This window comes from Idiotropiscis lumnitzeri, chromosome 17 (assembly GCF_059441095.1).
Source record: "Idiotropiscis lumnitzeri isolate Australia: NSW breed Sydney's pygmy pipehorse chromosome 17, RoL_Ilum_1.0, whole genome shotgun sequence".
NCBI lineage: Eukaryota > Metazoa > Chordata > Actinopteri > Syngnathiformes > Syngnathidae > Idiotropiscis > Idiotropiscis lumnitzeri.
This window is the reverse complement of record NC_142407.1, coordinates 11488386-11512290: the sequence shown is the minus strand read 5'-3', so window position 1 is coordinate 11512290 and position 23905 is coordinate 11488386. Positions and strand designations below refer to the sequence as shown.

At 42.5% G+C, this 23905-nt stretch overlaps 1 protein-coding gene across 3 annotated transcripts in view; it reads left to right on the top strand.

The window, feature by feature from the left end:
* The window catches only part of specc1 (sperm antigen with calponin homology and coiled-coil domains 1), a 34445-nt gene that overhangs the window by 4850 nt on the left and 5690 nt on the right, over positions 1-23905 (top strand). Inside the window, exons 1-12 of one of the 3 annotated variants that reach the window (XM_088279172.1) lie at positions 2195-2360; positions 3361-3548; positions 3664-3799; positions 11665-13112; positions 13270-13477; positions 13822-13895; positions 14010-14185; positions 17848-17996; positions 18084-18184; positions 18400-18475; positions 18807-18951; positions 20074-20167. In XM_088279172.1, the coding sequence (XP_088135298.1) occupies positions 2297-2360; positions 3361-3548; positions 3664-3799; positions 11665-13112; positions 13270-13477; positions 13822-13895; positions 14010-14185; positions 17848-17996; positions 18084-18184; positions 18400-18475; positions 18807-18951; positions 20074-20167 (2859 nt within the window). In that variant the 5' untranslated portion in view covers positions 2195-2296. Of the gene's footprint in view, positions 1-2194; positions 2361-3360; positions 3549-3663; positions 3800-7301; positions 7718-11664; positions 13113-13269; positions 13478-13821; positions 13896-14009; positions 14186-17847; positions 17997-18083; positions 18185-18399; positions 18476-18806; positions 18952-20073; positions 20168-23905 lie in introns of those variants that run through there. The other 2 variants (XM_088279173.1, XM_088279174.1) reach the window with 2 other exon arrangements.

The following is a 23905-nucleotide window of genomic DNA, read 5'->3' as shown; positions in this document are numbered from 1 at the left end:
CAAGCAAGGTTTGCACACATGCAGAGACAGACGACTATCTGAATTATGTAGGCATGTGGGAGGAAGCCGAAGATCCCGGAGAGAGCCCACATGAAAGGCCAAAGGTCACGAATGATCCAGTTAGAAATGCCTCGGTGGATTCCAGCCAAATTGGACCGGTCTCAATGCAAATCAAGAATGGCTGCTGGCAGGTTTATATTTGCATGCGTGCAATTATCCATGCATTCTCCAACTTCCTTGATTTATGATTTTGGAGGAGTTTTGCATCGGGTTATATATCAGTTTCACATCTCAGACAAAAGAGGAACACGTGTAAATGCTTTATGTCAAAAACAACAATCCGTCAGCGATCAAAAGACACAATTGCACTTACTAATTTCTTTTTAGTGAATATTGAATTGTTTTTCTATGGCGTGTAGCGTTAGCGTAGCTTTGTTGCGTGGGCGCAGGGGTGTGGTCAGACCAAATTTAACTCCATGCCACAATCTAAGGCCCGTTTCATTCCTCGCCAAAGCACAGTTTGCATTCGACCCACATGCTACAGCCTTGGCATGCCATCGGATGTGGGATCCAAATTTCACCAGAATGGAAAAGCGTCAAAGTCTGTCAAGTGACCCGCCTTCACGTTAAGGAACACTGCTGTTACTGATGTGATACATCTCAAAACATGAAGATTAAAAGTGACTTTTTGTGTCTTGGGATCAAACGTCCTCGCTACGACGGCATGTGTTTAAATCTCGGTGGACTTTCCTCTTCCTTACTTTGGTATTACATTTATGTGCAGGTCAGTTGTGGTTAAAGGCTTTAGAAGACCGTAGTCGTCATTATCTTAGTTTATCATGACGGCGTGTTATTAGCAAGCATCATGGGAACACTGGAAAGACTAATAGCTTCGAGTCAGTTGACATAATGAGTTGCAAACGTGCTCGAGCTTTTTCTGCCAAGTTTCTCATGTTTGTCTGAGGCACTTCGGCGTTCTCCGATGAGTCACTGAGCAGGAGCAGTCTTCGTTTTCCATTATTCAACAGCAGCTGGGAAAACATTGCTGGCTAATGCTTATGTCACATTTGTTTGGTTTACGTCAGCCTGCGTGAAATTTTTCCAACGATCAGTTGAGTCAGGCTGCAAGACTGGCACGGATGATGAACATAATTCAGTATTTTTACGGCCGCACTGGAGTTGCTTTTAGGTGTATTGATGTTTGACGGAAGTGTATGAGCTATTTAGTTGCTAGCAGCCCAGACAAATTTTTGTTCATTTGGTTCGTTGTTGTGCATTGTGGTACATGTGGTTAACACAGCAAATGCGTTTTGTCTTTGTATGCCGATTCAATCGCTCGATGTGGATGGGAGCTTGTTTGCATTTTTTTCCTTCTGTTAATTAAAAAAATAAATAAATTTAAAAAAAAAAAATTTTAAATAAATATACAAATAAAAGCTGCTACGTGCTCAAAGGTTTCAAGTATGGAAGATAAAAAAAAATTAAAAAATGGGAGCGGAGCGTAAATATAAAAGAGTAAGACATCCCATCCACATGTCACCATCCTCGTGTTGAATCTGTTAGCGGGAACTGCTGTGAAGTGTTCTGAATGTTGAGCTTCCTTCTGCGGTTATCATACACCGCCCTGTCCTGTCTGCAAACAATCCACACTCCTCAAGATCAAATGGAAGATTATGTCATCCACACCCAAGAAGATAAGTGCTCTCGCTTGCTCTCGACTTATCTTATCTTAGCCCAGCACTTGACTTCAGGAGCTTCTATATCGCCTGAGGTAGCATTGCGTAGGACATACAATAACAATTCTTAACAATATATTTTTTTGACCTACAAACAGCACGCGGGCGTTTTTATAAGACTACAGATGGGAATGCATAATTTGAAGTGGGCGGGGATACATTTATTTTTGGTTGTTTTGTTGCTGATTTAAGATTTATAATTGTGCATAAAGCATTTAGGGTTCCTGATTTGATATATTCAAAACTACTTGCAATTCTTTATTTATTTATTTATTTTTAAGCATGCCCCTAGGGGGCATGTACAACTATGACCCCCACTTCTTCTCCTTCTGTTAAGTGCACTCCCACTTCCTTCCACTTCCCACATGGACATTGGCCAGCTGACTCTGTTCCTTTGTAGACAGCGAAGGCCAGCCTCTCTCGGTCGCAGCCCGTGACCACATCCTGTTGGAGTTGGAAAATGGAAAGTAGGGCTTTTCTTGCAACCACTCGCTTTAGTTCCCCAAAAAGGATGCTTGTGCAACTGGCGCTCACTTCGTGCCTGTCAGGTGAAACTTCTTATGGTTCGGCACTGGCACAATTTTGTTCAAACAGGAAATGATTTACTTAAGTTTCTACCCGCAGGTTAGTCTTGCATGGATGTTTTGTTTGTATTAATAATGTTTTGGGTTTTTTTTGCATGTGGTTAGAGGAAGTGTATGTAATTTTATCAACGTGTATTATTTGCAGGAAAAGACAATTTATTGCAAAATTCCCCAAAATGTTCCGCTTGTGTCCATTTACCTCTTCACTGCCCCTCAAAGGACAAAAGGACAAAAACTTCAGCTTTGGTTTGAGAACTGATTCTCAAAACTTTTTTCGTCAGGGTCCACTTAAAAAGTGACTTTAAACAGGAAAGAAAGGAAGTCACAGTCCGTGAATCAGTCGTGCTGCACATTGCTAAAGACGTGGTGCCCATTTGCACGTTGAAAAAAAAAAAGGTGACTGAGAAAGGTTGATATGTTGGGACCTTTTTACCACGGCAACTATTTGGCACATGTGACCTTCCCCCTTCTGTACAACTCCATATGAGAACAAATCATGAAAGGCTGCATGCTTGCAGGGATGTTGGATTCACATGACATGTCGCAGGACTTTTTAATTGACTCCAAGCTGGAGTAGGGAGGAGTAACTAGTTTCGTAGATACTATAGTTCAGCGGTTGCCGACTCCTGTCCTCGAGGTCCTCTACCCTGCGTGTTTTGGATGGTTCCCTTCTCCGACATGCCTGATTCACATGATCGACTCTGCGGAAGCCTGAGAACGATCCTGATCGTTTCAATCAGGTGTGTTGAGGAGGGAGACATTTTGAACATGCTGGATAGGAGCCCTCGAGGACGGGAGTTTGACAACCCTGCTGTAGTTCAGTTGGTTGTAGTTTAGTTGCTGTTCTGTGATCATTTTTTTTTTTTTTTTTTTGCAGAACATGAAGGAAAATTATTTTGCAGACCCCCAAGTTACAGTTTGAAAACCACTTATGTAAATTATCTATTTAGAATAACTATTTTTTTCTGTATTGAAGGGGACTTATTTATTTCACCCTTTCAGTTGCTAATAGACAAATGTCCTTTTTTTTATTTTTTTAGGTGCAAACTATCACACAGTCATGATGAAAACGGGTGCCACCAAGTTGGGGCTGCCCAAAGCGGGACTCCACGAGCGAGCCAAGCAGGCTTCATTTGCTCCGTCCTCCTCATGCTCCGCCAACGCCTCAACAGGAATGAGGACTTCCCGATCATCCAACACGCTGGCCTCAGACCAGCGACTCAGCAGGGTGAGGCCCAAACCTAACTTGGCATTATCCTTTTAACTGGGATCTTGCTCGCTGTATTTCCAAGACACACACAGATGACTGTTGCTTTTGTCACTAACGGCGATGATGTTTTCAGCTTAAACGAGCCAACAGCGATGATGCTCTGACAAAGCCTGCATTGGGAGCTGCTGCCTCTGGCTTGCGCATGAAGAAGACTGTGACCACTGGAGCCATCTCAGATCTTGCTGAGGCCCGCCCCCGCAGTCTAGCCGGTGAGCCTCATACGTCATGGAATTTTAACTCATTGACTGCCATTGACGGCTAAAGACGTCAACATTTTTTTTTTTCATTTGGCTGGTAGTGAATGAGTTGAATAATCATGAGCATCCTCAGCATACGACAGTTTTGTAATTATTTTTTTCTAGTGTTTTCAGTGTTCATGGTTTGTGTTTGTCAAACACACACATCTCAAAAACGTGACTGCACCCCTAACATATTTGTCAACATTTGATTATGTGCATATTTTTTTCAAAGGGCAACACTGAAGAAATCCTACAATTTACGATAAAAGTCACCAGTCAGTATATAAATCCCACAGTTTTTTTCTTTCCAGCTGTTGAGTTATTTTGATGGTGCAGAAAATGCACACTATTATACAAGGTGGTTGTACACTTAAATATGTATTGAAATGTCATTTCGTCATTGTTGTCCCATGAAACGATATAAGATATTTACAAAGATGCTTGAGGAGTGTACTCTCGCGGGATAATCTACTTACAGACGTAAAGGGGTACAATTTCCCATTTCAACCGCTAGAGGGCGACACACACTAATCTTGAGCGAGCTCTCTCCCTTTTCAGTGCTTGACATTTTCCATGTTTGGCTGCAGTGTGGTGCAATGTTTTGGTTCTCACAGGATTTATTCATTCCAAAATAGAGAGAGTGGAAACGTTCACTCTGCTTCTCTGACATTTTCTTTTGTTGCGTTAGTAAATTGGTGATGTTTTGAATTTCTGTACAAATGAACCATTTTTTTTAATTAAGTGGTGTTTGTTGCACAACAACACAACGTTTTATTTAAAACAATTTACTTTGAGGCACCTAACATATTTTGTATGTTTATCACGCTTAAACGTTACCGATCATCACACCAATTTTAATATGTCACAGAGAGCGTATAAAATACAGTTGCCCTACCTTTGCCAGTGCCATCAGTGCAATGTAGATCAAACAAATAATCTTTGGGAAAAAAATAGAGCCTTGCGAGATGTTCTGGTCGGTGGCTGAATTAATTATTCCATCAATAACAGGAGGTCGTCCAGGTCCTTAAGAAGCAAAACAGCCCCAAACCATTACGCTCCCACCATCGTGTTTGACTCGCAGGCATGATGATTAAATGCTGTGTAATGTTTATTCCCGATAGAATGAGCCACAAATCACATCTAAAATGTACATACTTTTTTCTCGTCAGCGCTAGAGGGGTTTGTTTATTTTATTAATTTTATTTAATATATATTTCTTTCCATTTTCTCATTAATTCTAATTGTAGCCACGGTTGCTGTTTAATTTAAACAGAGCAAGGTTTTTCTTTACAAAGAGTAGGTTGAAAATGTGGCATTTTATTTCAGATTGATAGTTTTCATATGATTATGTATAATGCCTGTTATAGTTCCTCACATCCGTCATTTGGAACACTCTCCTCGTTTCTGATTTTGCTTTTGGTGGTTCATTCTAAGCTCCAGTGCAGTTCTTCCTTCTGGGGCTGTTTTGCTGAGGTAAATTATAATTGGGTTAAGACTTCAAACGAGATGAAAAACCACGGCCAAGTAAAGCTTGCGTTTCTGAGAAAAATTAAAAAAAAATAAAACACTGAATCTTTGCTAATTATAAAAAGGTTATTTTGCCCTGCTATTTTTTTTTTTTTTTTTACTCAAATGTGCATTATAAATTCATCACTCTCGGATACTCACGCTGGCCTAGTTTTGTGAACCAATTTCTGGTAAGCAGCCAAGAATCTCACAAAATATTTTTTTATTATAAAAAAAGGAATATTGTTATTGCTCTTGGAGGTGGATTTTAGATTCTGACCACATGATAACGTCAGCAAAGATATCTCAGCACCACGATATAAAAATGACTCTTCGAAAATGACCTGGCCTGCCATGTTGTGTCACATTAATACCCGCTCCCGCTTGTGATTCAAGTTTTGTCCAACAGGCCTGAGGATGATCAAATTATTAAAGCTTCCTAAAACACATCAAGGCACAACAATTTCCTAGCTCTACATTACCCGCATAACATTTGATTTTCGACATCCAGAATGTTCTACTGGCGATGAGATTAACACCACAAATGTGAATAAGCTTCTCAGGTGACCCGACCCGCAGCAGGATTTCCAATCTGTTATTTTTCTTAATGGCTTCAGACTTGCCACTTAACCAAGTCGAGCATGCTGTCAGACAATAGGTTTCTGATGACTTATTTAAGATGCCTCATCCATAATTCAGTTAAGTTTTCATTGGAGGACGAGTGTGCAAGAGAAGGTCATAGACTGTCCCGCTCTATAAATAACAAATATCCCGTACGCTCAAAGACATTTGAATGGACAGTGTGTATTAATCATTCTTGAATCAAACTTAAATTTTGTGAAAATATTTTAATTGCATTAATTGTAATTGCAATAAAACCAAAAGACAAGTAGAGAGACAAATATTATTGACCTGGGGTGTATTTATTTATGCATTTCTTTTTTTTCTTTTTAACCAATTCTGAGATGCCAGACATGCTCCATGTCAATATGGTTCTCGAGGACATCATATCTGCCGGATGAATTATTCACGTGCACCTCAGTCCACTGGGATGACTCAGGCTGCATGCGCACCCATCCATGACCGACACACACTGACACAAGCACTAAAAAGATATTAATTAAAGATAGTTAATAAAAAAAAAAAGATAGTCGGTGGTTGTGCTTGATATATTTAACATAGCACAAATATCACCAGAAGATGAACTTTAATTCCTCCACTGCTGCTCTAATTTTGTGCGTCGTCTTAATGCCGCCGCCGACACTTGTGACCCTGAGGCATGGCAGAAAGGGAATGTTTTAGCACATCTTGAGCGAGGCCTGTTTGTCCCCGCGGAGATGGATCTCCTGCGGTCAGGAGAACATTCTTAGCAGGATTAGGGATATGTTTGTTTACCAAGGTTGGATGTGCTCATCTAAGTGTGGGCGAAAGCGGCATATTAAGAGAGGCAGATGGAAATCAGACTTTACGTAACGTTCCGAGGACTTATGAATAGGCTTGGAAGCAACACTGAGGTTGACTGTCCAAGCGCGTGTGGGAAGGAAAAGCAACCACAGTCATTTATAATTCAAATCCACGTGAAGCAAAAATAACAATTTGACTTCAAACTTGCTGTATTATCGAGACTGCTGCTGTTGGACAAGTCACTGTGATCTTTTGGTTAATAATATCATTTGGTTGTGCCTCATTGTTCTAATTAAAAAAAAAAAATGTGACTGCAAATTTGTTTCCAAAAAAAAAGCTAATTATAAATGAGGAAATGTCAAATTATACAACCCTTCGGCTTTCCCAGCAGGTCCTCACATGGCTGCTTAGCTCAGCATACACAAAGTGGGGAACGGTGGCCATCGTTCTAGTACTGCCCGGCAGGAGGTGGCGTGGAATTCTGCATGTGTGTGCGTGTGTGAGAAAGCGAGAGAGAGTGTGTTTGTGTGTGAATATGCGAAGCCACGCCCCCTGATCCAGTTGTTATCGCAGCAGTAATGATGTGCATACGATGCTGCCCGCATACCCGCCTGCCAGCATAGCGTGCTGTCACCCTTGTGGAGGATATGCACACTCTCGTGATTCGACACACTCACACTCGCTGTCAGGACACGTAGTCTGCCTCAGCAACACATCCGCGCTCACGCCTTGGCACAGTCCCGACCGGGAAGGATCGCAAGAAGAATAGGAAGGATTTCACGTTCCTTCTGTCCCTCCTTCGCTGTGACTGAGCGGTGGCGATTGTGGATGCTGAACAAATGCGACCACGCTGACACGCATACATCACTCCCCCGCAGCCACAAATTGTTGGATTTGTCTTCACGGTGTGGAGTTGGGGAGTCGCAGATTGGACCGACATGGGGAACCAAGCGGGGAGACAGGAGGAAACCGACACAGGTCTGCTTGAATTGTACCTTTTGTCTGCCACACCTTAGTGCGACTACTTTGTTTTGGTGATCATAGATGGGCTGACTAACTTGTGTGTCATGTGTTACTGCATGTCTGAAAGACAAGTTTTGACTGACGAGCACGGGTAGAAATGCCCCGGAGCTATCGAAGCCGTTCGTTGTAAGGTCTTCCTATGGCATCAAACATGATTACACTTTGCCTGTTTCGTAGCCGCGTTCAGTTAGCCGAGATCCGTTTGAGGATGGTCATTGGAAGTAGAGAGCAGAAGAAGGAGTACACGCTTTGTCTGTCAGTGAGGGAAGCTGTTGGAGGATCGTCATTCTCTCATCTCTCCACTGCCCTGAGCAAAATGCGCCTGTGCCCGATTTCTATTTCAAAGGTAGCAAGTTAAAGCTCATCGCAAGTGTAAAAATAAGCTTAAAATATAGTGGAACTCGCCGATTGTCTTTTTTTCCTCTCTAGAAATATCAAAAACCCACAAATGCCAACAAAAATGCAACCCACTTGCTAGATGTTTGCGGTATTGTAGTCGTACACACACACACACACACACGTGCGCGCACATACGCGCTCGGAAATATTTTTTTTGGACAGCAGTGGGTTGAGCTGTAGGAGGTTATTTTGCAATGCATTTTTTTTTAAGATGGGCGACAAATGCTCCGATTGAAAGGCAGTGTTTGTTCAAACACATAAATCAGTGCTTCTCAATTATTTTCTGTTAGACACCACCCACCACCCACCACCCACTCTCCACCTCAACTATAAATAATCTCAAAACAAACCTACACCGTAGAGTTAATATTTGCTGCGCAAAATGGGCAACGAGAGCGCCACTGCCAACTACTGGAGTGGATGTGTAATTACACTTTATTGTAGCATGGCGGAAATAAAGCATGTTCCCACAACCCAGCATCGCACCACTTTCTGACACTTGGCGGCTGGTATCGGAGGTCGTGTGTATCGACAATTGTCATAGGAGACGAAAATGGATTCAAATTTGATGGATGCTGCTCTTTGTGAAGTGAACGTCTGAGGGTTAAGTTGTGTTGTGCAATGTTCAGACTCGCCACCAGTCTGCAACGACGGCTGCAACACAGAGCCTTTCCGTCTCTCCTCTCGATAACCAACACTGTGGCCCGGACCGTAGACTGCCGTCCGCATGCTGTCAGCTGTTGATGAATTGACACAAAATTATAGTCCAATAACAGCGTGTCTATTTTCAGGGCTGCTATTCGGTCTCTTGTACTCGTATGAGTGAGGAAAAAAAGAAAAGTTTCAAACATATTTGTCGCGTGCGGCCAACTCGATTGTCCCGACTTTCTCATGGTCAAAAATGGAAATTTCACACGTGTGGTTTCTGTAGCGTTTCTTCCAGTAAGGATTTTCATCATGTTGTCATTGAAATTTCATTATTGTTATTTTTTTTTTCTTTTTATCATACCAGTTTTGGCAATGGTAAAGCTACAGTCGTTATTTTTCTACTCGTAAATGGTTTCGTGACAAGGGCCACTCATGTATCTTGACTGTCTGAAATGACATTATAATTGTGCCATTTTTTTATTTGCAAAGTTAGTTCATGCACAGCACACACGACTGGATGCTTTTCACTCCCCTTTAAATTTGTTCGAAATAAATAAATTCCCATCATGGATTCAAATCTAAAAGAGAATAATTATACGTCTTCAATCCTGTTCCTGCCTGTTTTCCATCTCTCCCTGCTGCAACACACCTAATCAGATATAATTTGTATCAACTCAAGGAACAGGATTGAAGACACCTGTGCTCAGGTGATCAATTCTACCCTGGCGTCCATTTTGGGTGAATTATGTGGGAAAGCATTGCTTTATTCTCAGTTTGGATTTGCTCTCTCCTCTCCAACAGATGTTCGTTGACGTTTGTCCCCTTCCCAGAAGTCTTGAAATATTTTCCGTTTGGACATTTCCATTAACTTCCTGTTGACAAAATTATGACAAAGATTACAGGACAATGCTGTGCTGTGGTGCGGTGACACTGTAGGGTTTGTCTTGATGGGCATTTGGATTTGCTTTGTCTCAGTGGCACAACCGAGAGAATGTTTCCAATGGAAAAGGAAAAAGGCTCACGTTCAAGAGGAAGCAACTTTGACCAACCTGCGATTGCCCGGGCACTCAGGAAGTTACCTCATTTGTACTTTCCATTCAATTTAGCTGCCACATCTTTTTCTTTTTTTTTTTTTAATTAATTAATTTTGGCCTTTCATCCACAATCAAATGGAAGTTATCGCTTTGAAAAAAACGGATGCTTTTGGCCAATTTTTTTTTTTCTGCCATTATGCCATCCAGCTTTTTCAAAGTGATGAGCCAAGCGACATGTGCCAGCTGTTCCAGTTCTCTTCATTTTTGTGCTGCAAAAACAAGCAGTTTGGAATGAGAGGTCAAATGTCAAAATATGATCTTCCTTTTTTCACAGCAGAATATTTATTCCCTCAGGAGGACACCCAATTGACGACCTGTGTCAACTGCTGACTCTGGTCCTCAGGAGGGAGTTTTAATTTTTACTGCTAATAATTTTGACATAGACGCTGCCTTGAGAATTTTAATGTACATTGAAAATATCCTTTCTCATGCATTTTTCATAAGAAATTATTATTGCAGTTAATGTGATTTCCCCCCTGGAATATTAATCTGTTTTATGCAATATAAAAGTGTTTTGCATTTTTTTTTTTTTTTTTTGCGCTTATCAGCCACCATAGAGATATGAGAACTCACTAGAAACACATCAGACCGTCCGCACTCTCCTTTACACAAGAACCTCTTTGTCTGTGTAGCACGACAAAATGGCAAGTTGCCATGAAATCGAACTGAATTTCATATTTTGTCTGATCGTGTGCAACATTTACAGGCTATATGTTCAAATCTGTCCGTAGATCCTCAGTGACCGATTGTTGCACTTTGTCCTCATTCTATCAATCTTGAATTCAAGTTTTCTTCGAGGATGTCTGCTGAAATGCCTCCACGAACCAAAGTGCACAATTGCAAAAATAATCTGCGCGGCATCAAAGTGACGTGTCCTTAATTGTCTCACGCCGAAGTTGTTTCTTGCTCGAGCTTGAAATCGTCATAACGTAAAGTCCCTAAAATGTTACTAAAAGAACCTTTCATTCTTTCCAAGCCAGCAGCACGCGCTGGGAATGTAAAATGCGATTGCCAGTTTCTGCCACAGTTCATTCAGTAAAATATAATCTGTGCCAAATTGCGGCGAGGTCCTTCAAAGCACACACTTTTGAAATCTACTCTCCCAAAACTAAAGGTAGTTGTTTGTTATTTTTGAAGTCTTAGACTGTCCGTCCTTTCCTCGGCAACACGTGTGTCTTTTCTCTGCCATGTGGGTTTTGTTGAACTGATGCAGATGAGAGCGCATGAATTAACTGAGCCGAGTCACCCCCGCATGTCGGCGTGGCTGTTTGTTGATGAGCTGGAAACGTACAATAAAATACTTGTGGCAATTCCGAGTCTGGAATAGGCTTGTGCTTGTGACCCACATTAGTGGCTTTTGAAATGTCACAGTGACGCTCCAGCGTCATGATGAATGAACACGGAGCGAGAGTGAGACAATGCCAGGCAGATGCCGCATTGTCAAAAACGCCAAACAATGTCTTGAAAAGGGCACACAAATGTGACCCACTTTCTTTTCAGTTTGTTTCATTGACAGAATGTAAACAACCGCTTGTAATGTGGCTCTGATATATTTAATCTTCCATAATCCTGTTTTAGTCCATCGTAAATTCAAAGCCTGATTTACCAACGTGTTAAAATCTGAATGTACGGGATTTTCTTTTGGGCAATACTTTATTAATCTCTTATAACCTGCCGCATCCTTTTTTTTTTTTCCCCTCCCGATGCTCATTTGGTTCGAAGCATTATTACTTCCCTCAATCCCTTTGACGTGTGTCTCAGGTTGTCAAGCAACGAAGAAGTCTGGCATCCCGGCCCCAAGAGAAATCCCATCTTCAATAACCAGAGAGCGCATTTCCCTACGCGACCACTTGAGGAGCTCTTCCACGAAAAGGATCGTGTCCAGTGCCAGCACGTCGAGTCTCTCGACCCTGGCAAAGCAAACGCGCAGTTCAACAAAGTGTCGTGGTGAAGCAGAAAGCCAGGAAAGGAGCCTCCTAGAATGTCAGATTAAAGAGCTGTTGGCTGAAGCCAAGGCAAAAGATTTGGAGATCAGCAATCTCCGCATCGACTTGCAACGCTGCAAAAGTAACGCCTCCACTTCGTCCCCGCTGCCGTCACCCGTCTCGGTAACATCTCAAGATCTGTCTGCGGAACAAGAGGGAAAGCTCTCAGAGGTGCTCGGACTGGTTAAGGAGCTGAGGGAAAAGAACGCAACGTTTCAGCGAGAGCTAGCAAATCTCCGAGAGGAAAACCAAGCCCTCAAGCGAAGGCTTATCTGTTTTGAGACTTTACCTTTGTCCGGCGGCGCTCCGAATGGCCTGCCGTCAGATGCCGGCCCAACTGCCGCTCTCGTTAAAACATCCGACTCGCCTTCACCCGACTCGTCGGAGTTTGAGAAGATCCCGCGTTCGGAATCCATTTGCAGCAATGTCAGTAGTGAAGCCGCTGCCGGTGGACATGATGCGTCTGTCCGCAGTCTCACGGAACAGATACACAAGCTGGAGGAAAACCAGCACAGCACTGCGGAAGAGCTGCAGGCCACTTTGCAGGAGCTCGCTGACCAGCAGCAAGTGGTCCAAGAAGTCACGGCTGACAACGAGCGTCTGGCTGAGGAGAAGCGCCTCCTGCAGACCTCGCTCCAGCAGCAGAGGGAACGTTTCGAGCTGCTCTCCCAGAAGAACGAGGCGCTGACGAGCCGACTCCAGGAGCAGGCCCAGAGGGAGGACGAGTTCAGGAGTCAAGGCCCTCGACTTGTCGAACTCGAGCAAAGGTACGCCGAGCTGGTGGAGAGCTCGCGATTCGAACGGGAGAAGCTGGTGAACATCCAGCAGCAGTTAACCAGCAGCTTTCGAGTTCTCGAGGAGGAGCACCAGGAGGCGCAGGGCCAGGTGCATGGCCTGCGAGAAGAGATGGACAGGCTGCAAGCCCAACTGAACTGCGAGCAGGAAGCCCGAGGTGAAGCCACGCAGTCTGCAGACGCGCAGAAAGCGACAACCGACTGCCTCCGAGTGGAAAATAGCAGGCTGAAGGCTCAAGTGGACATCGAGAGGCAAAAAGTGGCTGAGCTGACGGCCATGCAGAGTGCCGCCGATGGTACCGGATTGCGAAGCCTGCTCAAGACGACCCACGCTGAGAGAGACCGACTGGAGCTGGAGCTGACAGAGTTGAGGCAGGACCTGCTGCAGGCCCATGATGAGACCGAGCACGTGCAAAGCAGCACGTCCAAGGTAGGCGGCTACATTTTCATCACCAAGAATTTAACGGCGATTGTGATTTGGCATTTTCACTCACTTGCCCCGCCCCCTCCCCCTCCCGAATCCCCTTGTGTAAACCTATGATGATGAATCGTGCTTGGATATAGCTTGATTATTTGAAACCCTTCAGGTGGGGGTCAAAGGTCAGCAGGTTCAGAAGAAGGCGGAGATGAGGGAGGAGGAGCTCACCAAGCGGGTGAGTGCCTTGGAGGAGGCGGGCATCCTGGCTGAGAAACAAGTGAAAGACATGAAAGAGACCATCTTTGAACTGGAGGACCAGGTGGAGCAGCAGCGGGCCATCAACCTCCACACCAATCAAACAGCCCTCGACTTGGAGAGTACGTTTTACTCGCTTTGATATTTAGCTCTTAGACGCCATCCCCCCCTTAAAATGGAAGATGGATAGTTGTGGAAACCAGTCCATGCTTTATTAATCTGGCGATTTAATTGACTCATTGTATTCCTTTACTGTTTACCTGCACTTTTTTTCATTGTATGAGGTGGACAGATTGTAAACAAAGGCAGATTCTCCTTTTTAAAATAGTTGTAGAAAGAAAAAATTCCATTCACTTTTCTCTTCATTAAAAGATGAATGTTGTCACCAACAAGTCCATTTTTTTCGCTGAGTCTCGCAGACTTTTGAGAAGTTGTCCTCAAAGATTTTTTTAATTTGTCTTTTCAGATCTCGTTAAAAAGTTAGAGGAGCAGAAGTTTGAAGCAGAACGACAACTGAAGGTTTTTAGCAGACGGATGAAGGTAAGCGTGTTTCGGGGATATGTTCGGACACTCGCTGGTTCCTCTTTATTTATTTATTTATTCATTCAATTTTTGTTATAGCAGACATGTCTTTTCATTTTTCATTTTTTTTAGGAAGAAAAAGACGAGTGGCGTCGGTTCCAGGCCGATCTGCAGACCGCGGTGGTGGTCGCCAATGACATCAAGGTGGAGGCTCAACAGGAGCTGCGTACACTCAGAAGGCAGCTGCAGGAGGAGCAGGACCGAAGTGCCAAGCTTTCTTTAGACCTGGAAGCCCTGCAAGGTGTCAGGTACAAAAGTCACAGTCCTCGAAAAGTCACGAGCATTGGGATGCTGTCGCTTTGTTTCGTTGCGCGGCAGTGCCATATTTTTAAAATAATTCCAAGTAGGAATGCATCCCCAATCCTCTATCCTGAAATGAAAAAAAATTGCAAGCATCCTGTCTGGTTGTTAAGGCAACGCATGTCAATTTTAGCCTAAACATTGAGCTTAAATCTTCACATGATTTAATCATTTCAGATTTTAGTATTTCTTTTAAACCGCTTTGCACTGACCACTGCCAGGCAAAGACACGCCAACCTCACAATCCACAAACACTTTGCATGGAATCTTCCTTTTTTTTTTTTGTACGAGATGAGAATGCATCTGCGGTGGCATACGCTGTTGCGCATTTTTGCACTGATGCAGCAACCAACAATGCTGCGATTAACATTTAACTTGAAATTAATGCATATAAGATTTATTGGTCGTGCCTTTTTTTTTCCTGGCGTCTGGCAGCAGTGTGCTTGTTTTATTTCCAAGTACTCATTAGCGTTCATTTTCGTGACATACTGCAACTGTGACTTAATGAGGGCTTTAACACTCACCTTGTCCCTGTACCTCTTTCAATAATTTCTCTGGCCATTTGTTCCGAGCCTTGCTGCTGTGGTGTTATGTTGATCTGTGTGTCCTGTTATTGCGTAAACAACCATTAAAGGGGAAGTCAACCAAAACATTTTTCTTTTCAATAAGTTTTACGCAGGCCCACTAGTCGAAAAATGACATTCTGATTGATATTGCGTTTGCGGAGAGGGCGGCCATTTTGTCACTTCTGTCAGCTGAAAATGACATCACCGTTGCTCAGGGTTCAGCTCAGGACCAATCATGACTCAGCTTCAGTAAACAAGTGAGCCGTGATTGGTCGTTACCTGAGCCCCGAGCAACGGTGATGTCATTTTGAGTTGACGAAACGGACAAAATGGCCGCCGCTTGAGATGGCTAAAGACGGGTGGATTTAGCTGCTTTAATCATATTCCACAAACACGATATTAATCAGGATGTCATGTTTAGACTAGTGAAGGCGCATAGAACATTTAATTGCAAATACTTTTTTGGGGTTGACTTCCCCTTTAAGGCATTCCTTCATCCATGTCTGCACGAATGTTGAGTGTCACCTCTCAGTTGTCTTTAAAATGACCTGACATTTCCTGTCGTCCTTATCGATATACTACACCACTAGTTGTAGCCCACCGCTAAATCAGCCAGCTATCCCCACGTTTAGCTGTTACGCTGCGTCCGCTCCCCACCTCCAGCAGCACCCTTTGATGCCTCGCAAAGATGTCTTTTGACAAGACTCACTTTGTAAAGTCCAGGTGAGTTCTCTTCCCCGTTCACTTGCGTCTCCTCGTTGGCTGCTGCTGCTCACATCTCAACTCCCTGTTGTTGTCAAGGTGTTTCGCACCTTCAACTTGTTTGACTCCTGTTCTTCACTCCACTGGCTCCACTCGCTTATTTTTTTATTTTTTTATTTATTTTTTTTTTTGCAACGCTTGTCCTCATTCTGTTCCAACGAATGTCTCTTGTGCCACCTGCTGTTCTTTGTTAGAACAAGTTCTAGTTTTTTTTTTTTTTTCCCATGAGCGGCTGGTGTGCACAGCATGACTGGATAAATATTTCAGGAAATGCATCACTTGTCTCAATTTTACAGCATCTTTATCATTGGATATTTCAGACTTCATTAACGACCTAATAGTTTATGCATGGGGTGGACTTTTTTTTTTTTTTCAATCTGATTTGAAAATGTTCATTCGTAAGTTATACAGGCCGAGGTACTAAAAACATATTGATTGCTGTCTTTGTGTTTTCAGAATTGTCCCCGGAGCAACATTTGATACCAAGACAGCAGTCGAAGGACACTAGCGATGTTCATTTCAGCACCTTGTTGAGATGAGGCAATCTTAATGCACTTAAGTTAATACTTAGAAAGGAAACATGGTAATCAGCAAGCATCAGTGTCAACTGTGTCCGCTCTGTTTTGCAGCCTAAATATTGTGGTTTACATTTTATACATGTCTTTGAAATGGACCTGCATACATGTTTTTTTTTTATGTTTTGTATTTGGTTTAATTCGTTTGAATGTAGCGTGATTGCCATTTTCTTTGGTGATATTTGTTACAGTATTTGTATTAATATTTTCTTACAAAGTTAAGTGTGCCTTTTAAAGTTATGTTGTTGTATATGTTACATACAAAGTGTTTCCTGTTTTAATTAACTGAACGTGTAAGCACCTGTCCTCACACACTGTGTTTTTTTTACCTGGAAAGAAAAATATTAGCTATTATATTGCCATGACAAATTAGCTGTTATACTGAGAATTGCAGCCATTGGATAGAAAAAAAACACCAACAACAAAGGTGTTGTTTTTTTTTCTTTTTTTTTTTTTTGTTTTGTTTTGTTTTGTTTTGTAACTCAGGTGTAGGCAATGAGGTGTAGTAAAATAGTTGGATGGAAGAAAAACAATGGCCCTGTTTCACCAACCTAAGAAAGATCTGTAATTTATTTTTAGAAATGTTCTTGAAAGTTCCAAGTAGAATTAATGAAGATTTCTTGCATTTTAAAACCCTTTATAATGATGAGGAATTTTATTTTGTTTTAAGTCCTACAGTTTTTTATTACAGTTTAACGTCGTGCACTATTACGTTTAATGGATCATAATACCCTTAACGTTGTTGGTATTTTTGGGGAATGTTTTATTTATGTATGCGTCTTGTGTGCACAATTTGGACTTGAGTGTGTGACAAAGGTGCTCTTTAGTATTTAGAACCGTTGGTGAAGGAGGCCCAATGCGGTTGGTCTCGTGTCTAAGAGAATGCAATGCCATATTTTGCCGTTAGATGGCGCCATGTACCACCATATGACGAACCGACGACGTCATTGCGGATCTACTTGTATTTGCTCTGTATGTACTGTAATTACATCCAGGATTGCCTGTTGCCAAAAATGTGATTACATTTGTACGTAAAAAAAAAAAGAACAAAAAAATCAGCGACCAACAAACCTCAGTTATTTCTCGTGTCTTTAAGCAAAAACAAAAATCGGGTTATTTTTTGTTTTATTTGTGGTCCATGCAATTTGACTGTGCTGTTTGTTACCGAATGGTTTGTTACTCATAGTGTGAATTCGGAGCATTAACTGAAGTCTTTTATGAGGCAATGGGGTGTTTGATACTTCTGGGGACCACGTGCTGACAGGATCTCAGCTTGTACTTGAAATCCCTTTAGTTTTGCAGATTTATTCTCTTCTGTGTACAAGCCATTTTGTGATAGCTGCATTTGTTGTTGTTTTCATGGCCAAGTTAGAACATCTGCTTTTTGAGAGAAAAAAAAATCTTTTTGAAAGAAGTCAAAGTAGATAATCATGTGCTCACTTTGTCTTTAATAAAGCCATACATGAAGACCACTAAGACTGCATACATGCTTGTATAAAACGGTTGTTTGTCATTCGTAACAAGTCACAAATAAATTCAATTATGTGCTTTTGTGTCTCTGTCATACTATGTTATGGAGTCCAATGTTACGACCATGGAAATTGACCTTGAATTGTTTTGCGCCTTTCAACCAGTTGCTTGAAAAATCCGTCTGAAGCGGCCATTTTTACATCATGAGCTACTAATTGTGTTCTTTGTGTCTGTCAGGTCACAAGGTGATGACGTCGCTTGTGATGGCGGCCGTAAGTGGCGCGGTGTGAGCCCAAGCCCGCCAACTGATGCCAATGGTAATGTCAACACGGAGCCTGGAGCGACTGTCAAGTCCCTCATGAAGTCATCTGACACTGGTGGACAGAGTGAGCGACACCAGCACATCCTTTGTGGACGACCGAGAGTTGTTGTTTTTTTCTTTCAGTATATAATGCTGCTCTCATGTCTCTCAGATGGACCGGGCCTCACCGTTCAAATTCCCAGCTCGCCTCGAAGCCCTCTCAGTGGAATCCCAACGCGCACAGCACCGGCCGCTGCAGTCTCGCCAATCCAGGTTAGCGCGGGATAACTTGGCTCCAAACCTTTTGGCTTCCGTCTAGCTTTGGTTGGCGCATGCATGGCCAAAAGGAAAATGTGACGCGATGTAATAATATTGATGTATATTTGTCCCTTCTGCAGTGCTGACCTTTTGCTCACTTGAATTCAACCGTGAGCCTTCATTGTTGTTGCTTCCCTCAATCATGGTCTGTTTTATTTTATTTTTTACAGAGGCAGTCGTACATAAAGCCCTTGTCAAAGTTGGTGGAAAAAAGAATCAGTCATGGAGACTTTGTTCGTCCTCACAGTATGTAACACAGATGATCCAATTCAATCTTTCAGTGGGTATTTTTCGTGTTTTTTTTTTTTTTTTGTCCAAGGAACCAAATGCGGTTTTGATGATATCATGTTACCACTTCCTGCTCACTTCCTTCAGCATAACTTGAAACGTGCAACATCTCACTCTATATTGACACTGATTGACTTTGCCTCAGGTGACCCTCCCATTGGGCTGTTTAGCCAACTATACTTAATGTGACAAGTCACATAAATATGCAGTTTCCAGTTCGTGTGCTTTTTCTTTTCTTGTCTGATCAACAAATGTCCCGCACATTATCATTAAGTGTTTGATTCCGCAGATTCAATTCCGAACTGTGGAGAAGACCCGAAACCAAACATCCTGATGCGGAAGAGTCCATCCCTGGAGTCTATATTCAAAAGCCCCGCCTCCCTCAGAAGCCGCACGTCGTCTTTTAGCTGCAACCAGGCTAACGGCACGTTCAGGTGGGCTTGCGCGATCGGCAAATATATTTTTTGGATGACTTTGTGAGGTGTCAGGGGTTGGACTTGAGAAAGGTCCTGCTGGCTTCTCATCTCTGTTTGAGTTCATCTTAATGGTGTTTGATGGGGTTTGGGTCGGGGTTCTATACAAATTCTTCAGAACCAAACCGCCTTTTCGTTGGAGGGAAAATACACTAAATGTTCCTCAATCGTTATTGCAAATGTACTTTTCAAGATGGATTTAAGTTTCCTTTACTTGAGAGGGACCACAAACAAATGAAGTGGCACTGGCAGCTGCCCTTTTCCCCAAGTTGAGTCCAAAAGGAGCCGTCGCTCTGTTTTTGCCGGTCATCCACGACTGCGCCCGATAACATTTGAGTTGGTTTTGTGTATGCATATAGACATTGTGCCGTGTTTGAGTTTTGCAAACCCTCATGTTGTCACAGTGAGGCTCGTTGAGAACTTTTACTCGGGCATCCCTCAGTCTAGACACACCCTCCGTTCCGCAATCATATTGTTGACGTTGATAACCCGTCTGACCAGTGTCACATCCCACATCCCATATTCCCCATCGATTCATTAACGGCAATAAGACAACTCCCTCCAGTGCTTTTCACTTGGACGATAATTGTCAGTGGAGTTGAGACCTCCCAAACAGCAGAGGCTGATTTTTTATTTTTTTGGGGGTATGTTACTTGGAGGATTACGCAACTAATATTATTCATTCATGTACCTCTGCAAAATTTGCAATGCGACGCGACGCCTCTAAGACAGAACTAATGAATTTAACAGCCAAGCGCCGTGACATGTTTCTCATTTTGAGAGCAATGACCGGGCGTCGTGGGCTTCCCATGGCTCCAACTGCAACACAAACACCACAAGATGACCTTGGGAACAATATCCGTGCACTGTGTGTGTGCGTGTGTTTGAAATCATAGTTTCATCTTGTTTATTCAATTTTTTTTCCAGCCCATTCATATTGAGCGAGTATAGTCGGAACTGTAATGCATTAAAAGATATTCGCACTTTTATATTTGACTCCAATAGTCTTATCTGTTATCACGCCATCTGTCTCTCTCTCTCTCACTGTGTACTTTTGTGTTTCCCTCATGATGGTGTGGAAAGTACGGACCCCTTGGCTGCACTCGCGCGGGAGTATGGGGGATCTAAGAGGAACGCTTTACTGAAGTGGTGCCAGAAGAAAACACAAGGCTATCCGGTAGGGATCACAGGCCAAAGATCTTTCTCACGTCGCTTTCACATCGTGCATTTCACTGCGTTGCTCTTAATTAACTTTCTTTGCAGTCCTTCCCAGAGGATTGAAGTTTGTTTTTTGTTTTTTTTTTTCAATTTATTCTATTCATTCGGTCCTTACAAAAAAATCTGACATTTTCAAACTTCAGTGCGACCCCTTGCACACAAATGTTTTGCCCACCCATGACTCGAATTTACGGTACAATCATGGCATGGCATAGGCGATAACCAACAATTCAGCCTACTATATAATGCATATTGTAAATCGGCCATATGCGACATCTCCTCCTCTAAATCTTGATAGCCACCCTATGTGTATGCGTGCATGTGTTGATAAAACACAGAAAGCTCTGTGATGACAACATGTTGCCTAATAAGTTTGCCCAACGAGCACGCTCTAATAGCACGCCCGATAACATGCCGGCCCATTACACCGAGATTCACGCAAATGTGTGTGGTGTACTACATGAAACATGAGACGGCTCATACGTGTAGTTTAATTTGATTTTTAGATGGAAGTAAATCAGTTTAAAGCAGCTGTCTCGGAAGGCAGCATTGAAAACAAACATCAGTGCGACCCCATGTTCCCAGTGTACGCAAATGCAATCTTGTAAAACAAGTTTAAACGGGATTAAAAGACTTAGTGAAGTCACAGCTGTCCTGATGTCCTCACAAAGCATAGCGTCCTCGCATTCCTCATCTTTGATGCCATTCCGGTAGTTATGTTTGAGTATTTTAAAAAATTTTTCCCAAGTGATTCTCATATTGAAGAAAATCTCTGATGAACCCATCTTAGTCAGGCCCAGCACCATTTAACCCCCGACAGTGTGGCCAAGGGTTTGCTCTCAAAGAAGGCTTAGTGAAAGCGGGGCATTATTTGCAAGTATGAAGAATACTCAAAAAATTTTATATTTTCTGTTTCCGTCGCTATATAATCTCTGCACATCTAACATTCTTACAGCACTTTTAAATTGAGTTAGATATTTGTCTTTAAAGCCGGGCCTGGTGGTGTGGAGTGTGTAAGCTGGATATAGTATAAAGTGCAACCAAAAATGCAAGCTATTGAGAGTGGGTATTCATAACTGTTGAGGTACAAAGCAAGTCTGTGATTATATCTGCATACAAAGCTTGATGTCACACGTACCTGAATCAATAATGGAGCAGGAGACATTAGTGTGTGTGCGTGTGTGTTGCGGGGTGGGGGGCTGTCATCACCACAAGAGGAACAGAGAGCACAGCGGAGCTTGTGAACTGATTGTGTCCTATCATCTTACATGGGGCTGTGCAAACACACACAAGCTTATTTGCAGCATGTGTTTGAGAGTGTAACAAAAAAAAAACACGATGAAAGGCGAGGCAATGGCCTACGTGCTTTAAATCATGTATTGGGCTGAGCCTCAAATGAAAATACGCGTGCATATTCCCAAGTGGAAGAGGCATGTGCGTGCATGGACACAAATCGATGAGTGAGGATCCTTAACTAGCTTTGATTGACTTTGCCCTACGGGAGACGAACGCCGAGGGGACACTCGCAGGAAATTGGAGTTCAAAAGAGGTCGTTCGCACCTTGGGTCAGAAGTTGACTCGTTTATTTTATTTATTTATTTATTTTTTAATTCCATGAGAGGTCTGGTCATATTTCTTTACTGCAAATAATGTCTGTTCATCGTCGATGCCAGCGACGTGTACTGTCAAGCAGAACAATTTAATGTTTTCCCACTAGATGGCAGAAGGGACATAATTAACGTGTCTATCTTTTTTTAAACATGTTTGTTTGCTGTCTCCTCCAAAATTATTGGGAAACACTGCATGGGAGCAAAATTTGATCTCAGTTCAACAACGTGATACCATGAAAAACAAAAGGAAACGTAATTGTTGTTGGTGTTTTATACATTATATATTTTAAAACAACCTTGAAATTTATATTTAATATTATTAAAGGCAGAATTATAAAATTAGCCACATGTATGGTATCATAACTGCATGTTTGATGTTTCTACCGACGCAAACAAAAAGTTCTGATGCCAAGCACAGTCACCTCAATACATGATCACCGGGGAATCCCGGTTCAAGATGGCGGCCAGGTTTGCACGTCTTCAACCAGCCAAGGCCGCTCTAATGCCCGTACATTTCTATGGGAAGAGCGCCTTGCTTCTTCTACGCATTACGTGAAAGGAGCTCAGTACTGCCACCTGTTTCTGTGGTAAGGTACTTTCTTGGCTCCACCATACACTTTCAGTCTCAGAAAGACAAACTATGTCGCATGCGTCCATTAAAAATATTAGACAGACTGTTGAATGGCTGCATGTCCATTACTCGTGTGATAAAATACATATCTTGGCAATATAAAGGCAAGCAGTGTCTTTTTATGCCTGCGTCGGCAATTAATGTTTGCATAGTCGCTAGAGGCACTGAAAGTGAAAAGCCTCTGTTCTCTTCTCGCCTATGTAGTTGAACAATAAATGTGCTATTTCAGCTGTTTTATTACTTTTAGTAATGCAATCCTTGACATTCTAGATTGTTTTTTCGCTTCACATGCAGTGGCGGCGACAAGGGAGGCACTGCCTCCTCCTGCCCGCTGTGACCGCACGTCCGTGTTCAATACATGATAAGTCCGCAATCAATTCCACTCGATCGAGTTTTAACACTCATTCAATCATTAGATGGATTACTCTCGCCATCTCGATTTGAGAAATTGTTACTAACACAAAGTGTGAGGTTCGACGTTATGTTTTGATTTGATTGTTTGCCGTGCTTCCTGGAATACGCATGTGTCTCCTTTCTATTTATCAGGCACTTTGATGTCCCCTTTTAGACTACAGACGCTTATAAAACATTTTCCCATTAACCGTAGAAGCCAAACAAAAATAAAGGCCCTATTTGTTTAAGATGCGAACAATGAGCAAAGGCTCTAAGCGTTAGCCTCAGCTGGGCCTGTCAGAGCTCTCCGTCTGGGAGGTCATTCATTAGGGCATTTCGACAGAACTCCATCATAAATAGCTTGTAACAGTTTTTGCAGCGTCACAGTTAAACCAGGAGCTGTCTGGGTTCAACAATAACCGACCTGCATTCGAGACACACGGCGAGTGCAGAGACAACTCCAAGCTTCTGTCGCGATAACCAAATTATAACAATAGCAGGAAATGCTGCGCTATGTAATTGACGGAAAATTGGGTTATTTGAAATGTTTCCTGATGAGCAGATTCATGTCCACTACCTTCAAGAGCTGCGGGATGTTGCTGGGTCGCTCCCCATAGAGGGGCGTGGTTTTGCCAGATGAACGCTTTGAGGAGCTCCCATCGCTGTCTCGGTGAAAAGAAAAAATGAAAGTTGTAACAGTACACAGTGGTTGCTCAGGACTCGGGTAGCGAGCAATCACAGCTCTCCTGTTTTCTGAAGCTGGTGGATTTTACTGCTTAACTTGTATTCCAAAATTGCGGTATTAATCAGAATGCCATTTTTCGAGTTATAGGCCTGCAAAGAACAAATTCTTGTAAATACAATTTTGGGTTGACTTCCCATTTAATGCAGGTGAGAAGGCTAACGCTACTTTAATTACAGTAATCGTTTGTTTGTTCATTTTTGAAAACGCTTTATTGTCATTAACTTGTTATTAGTTTTAGTATTTTTGTTTTTCGCCATGGAGTATTTGTTACAACGTGAAAAAAAACACTTATTATCGTGTAATAAAGTAAGTAAAGTA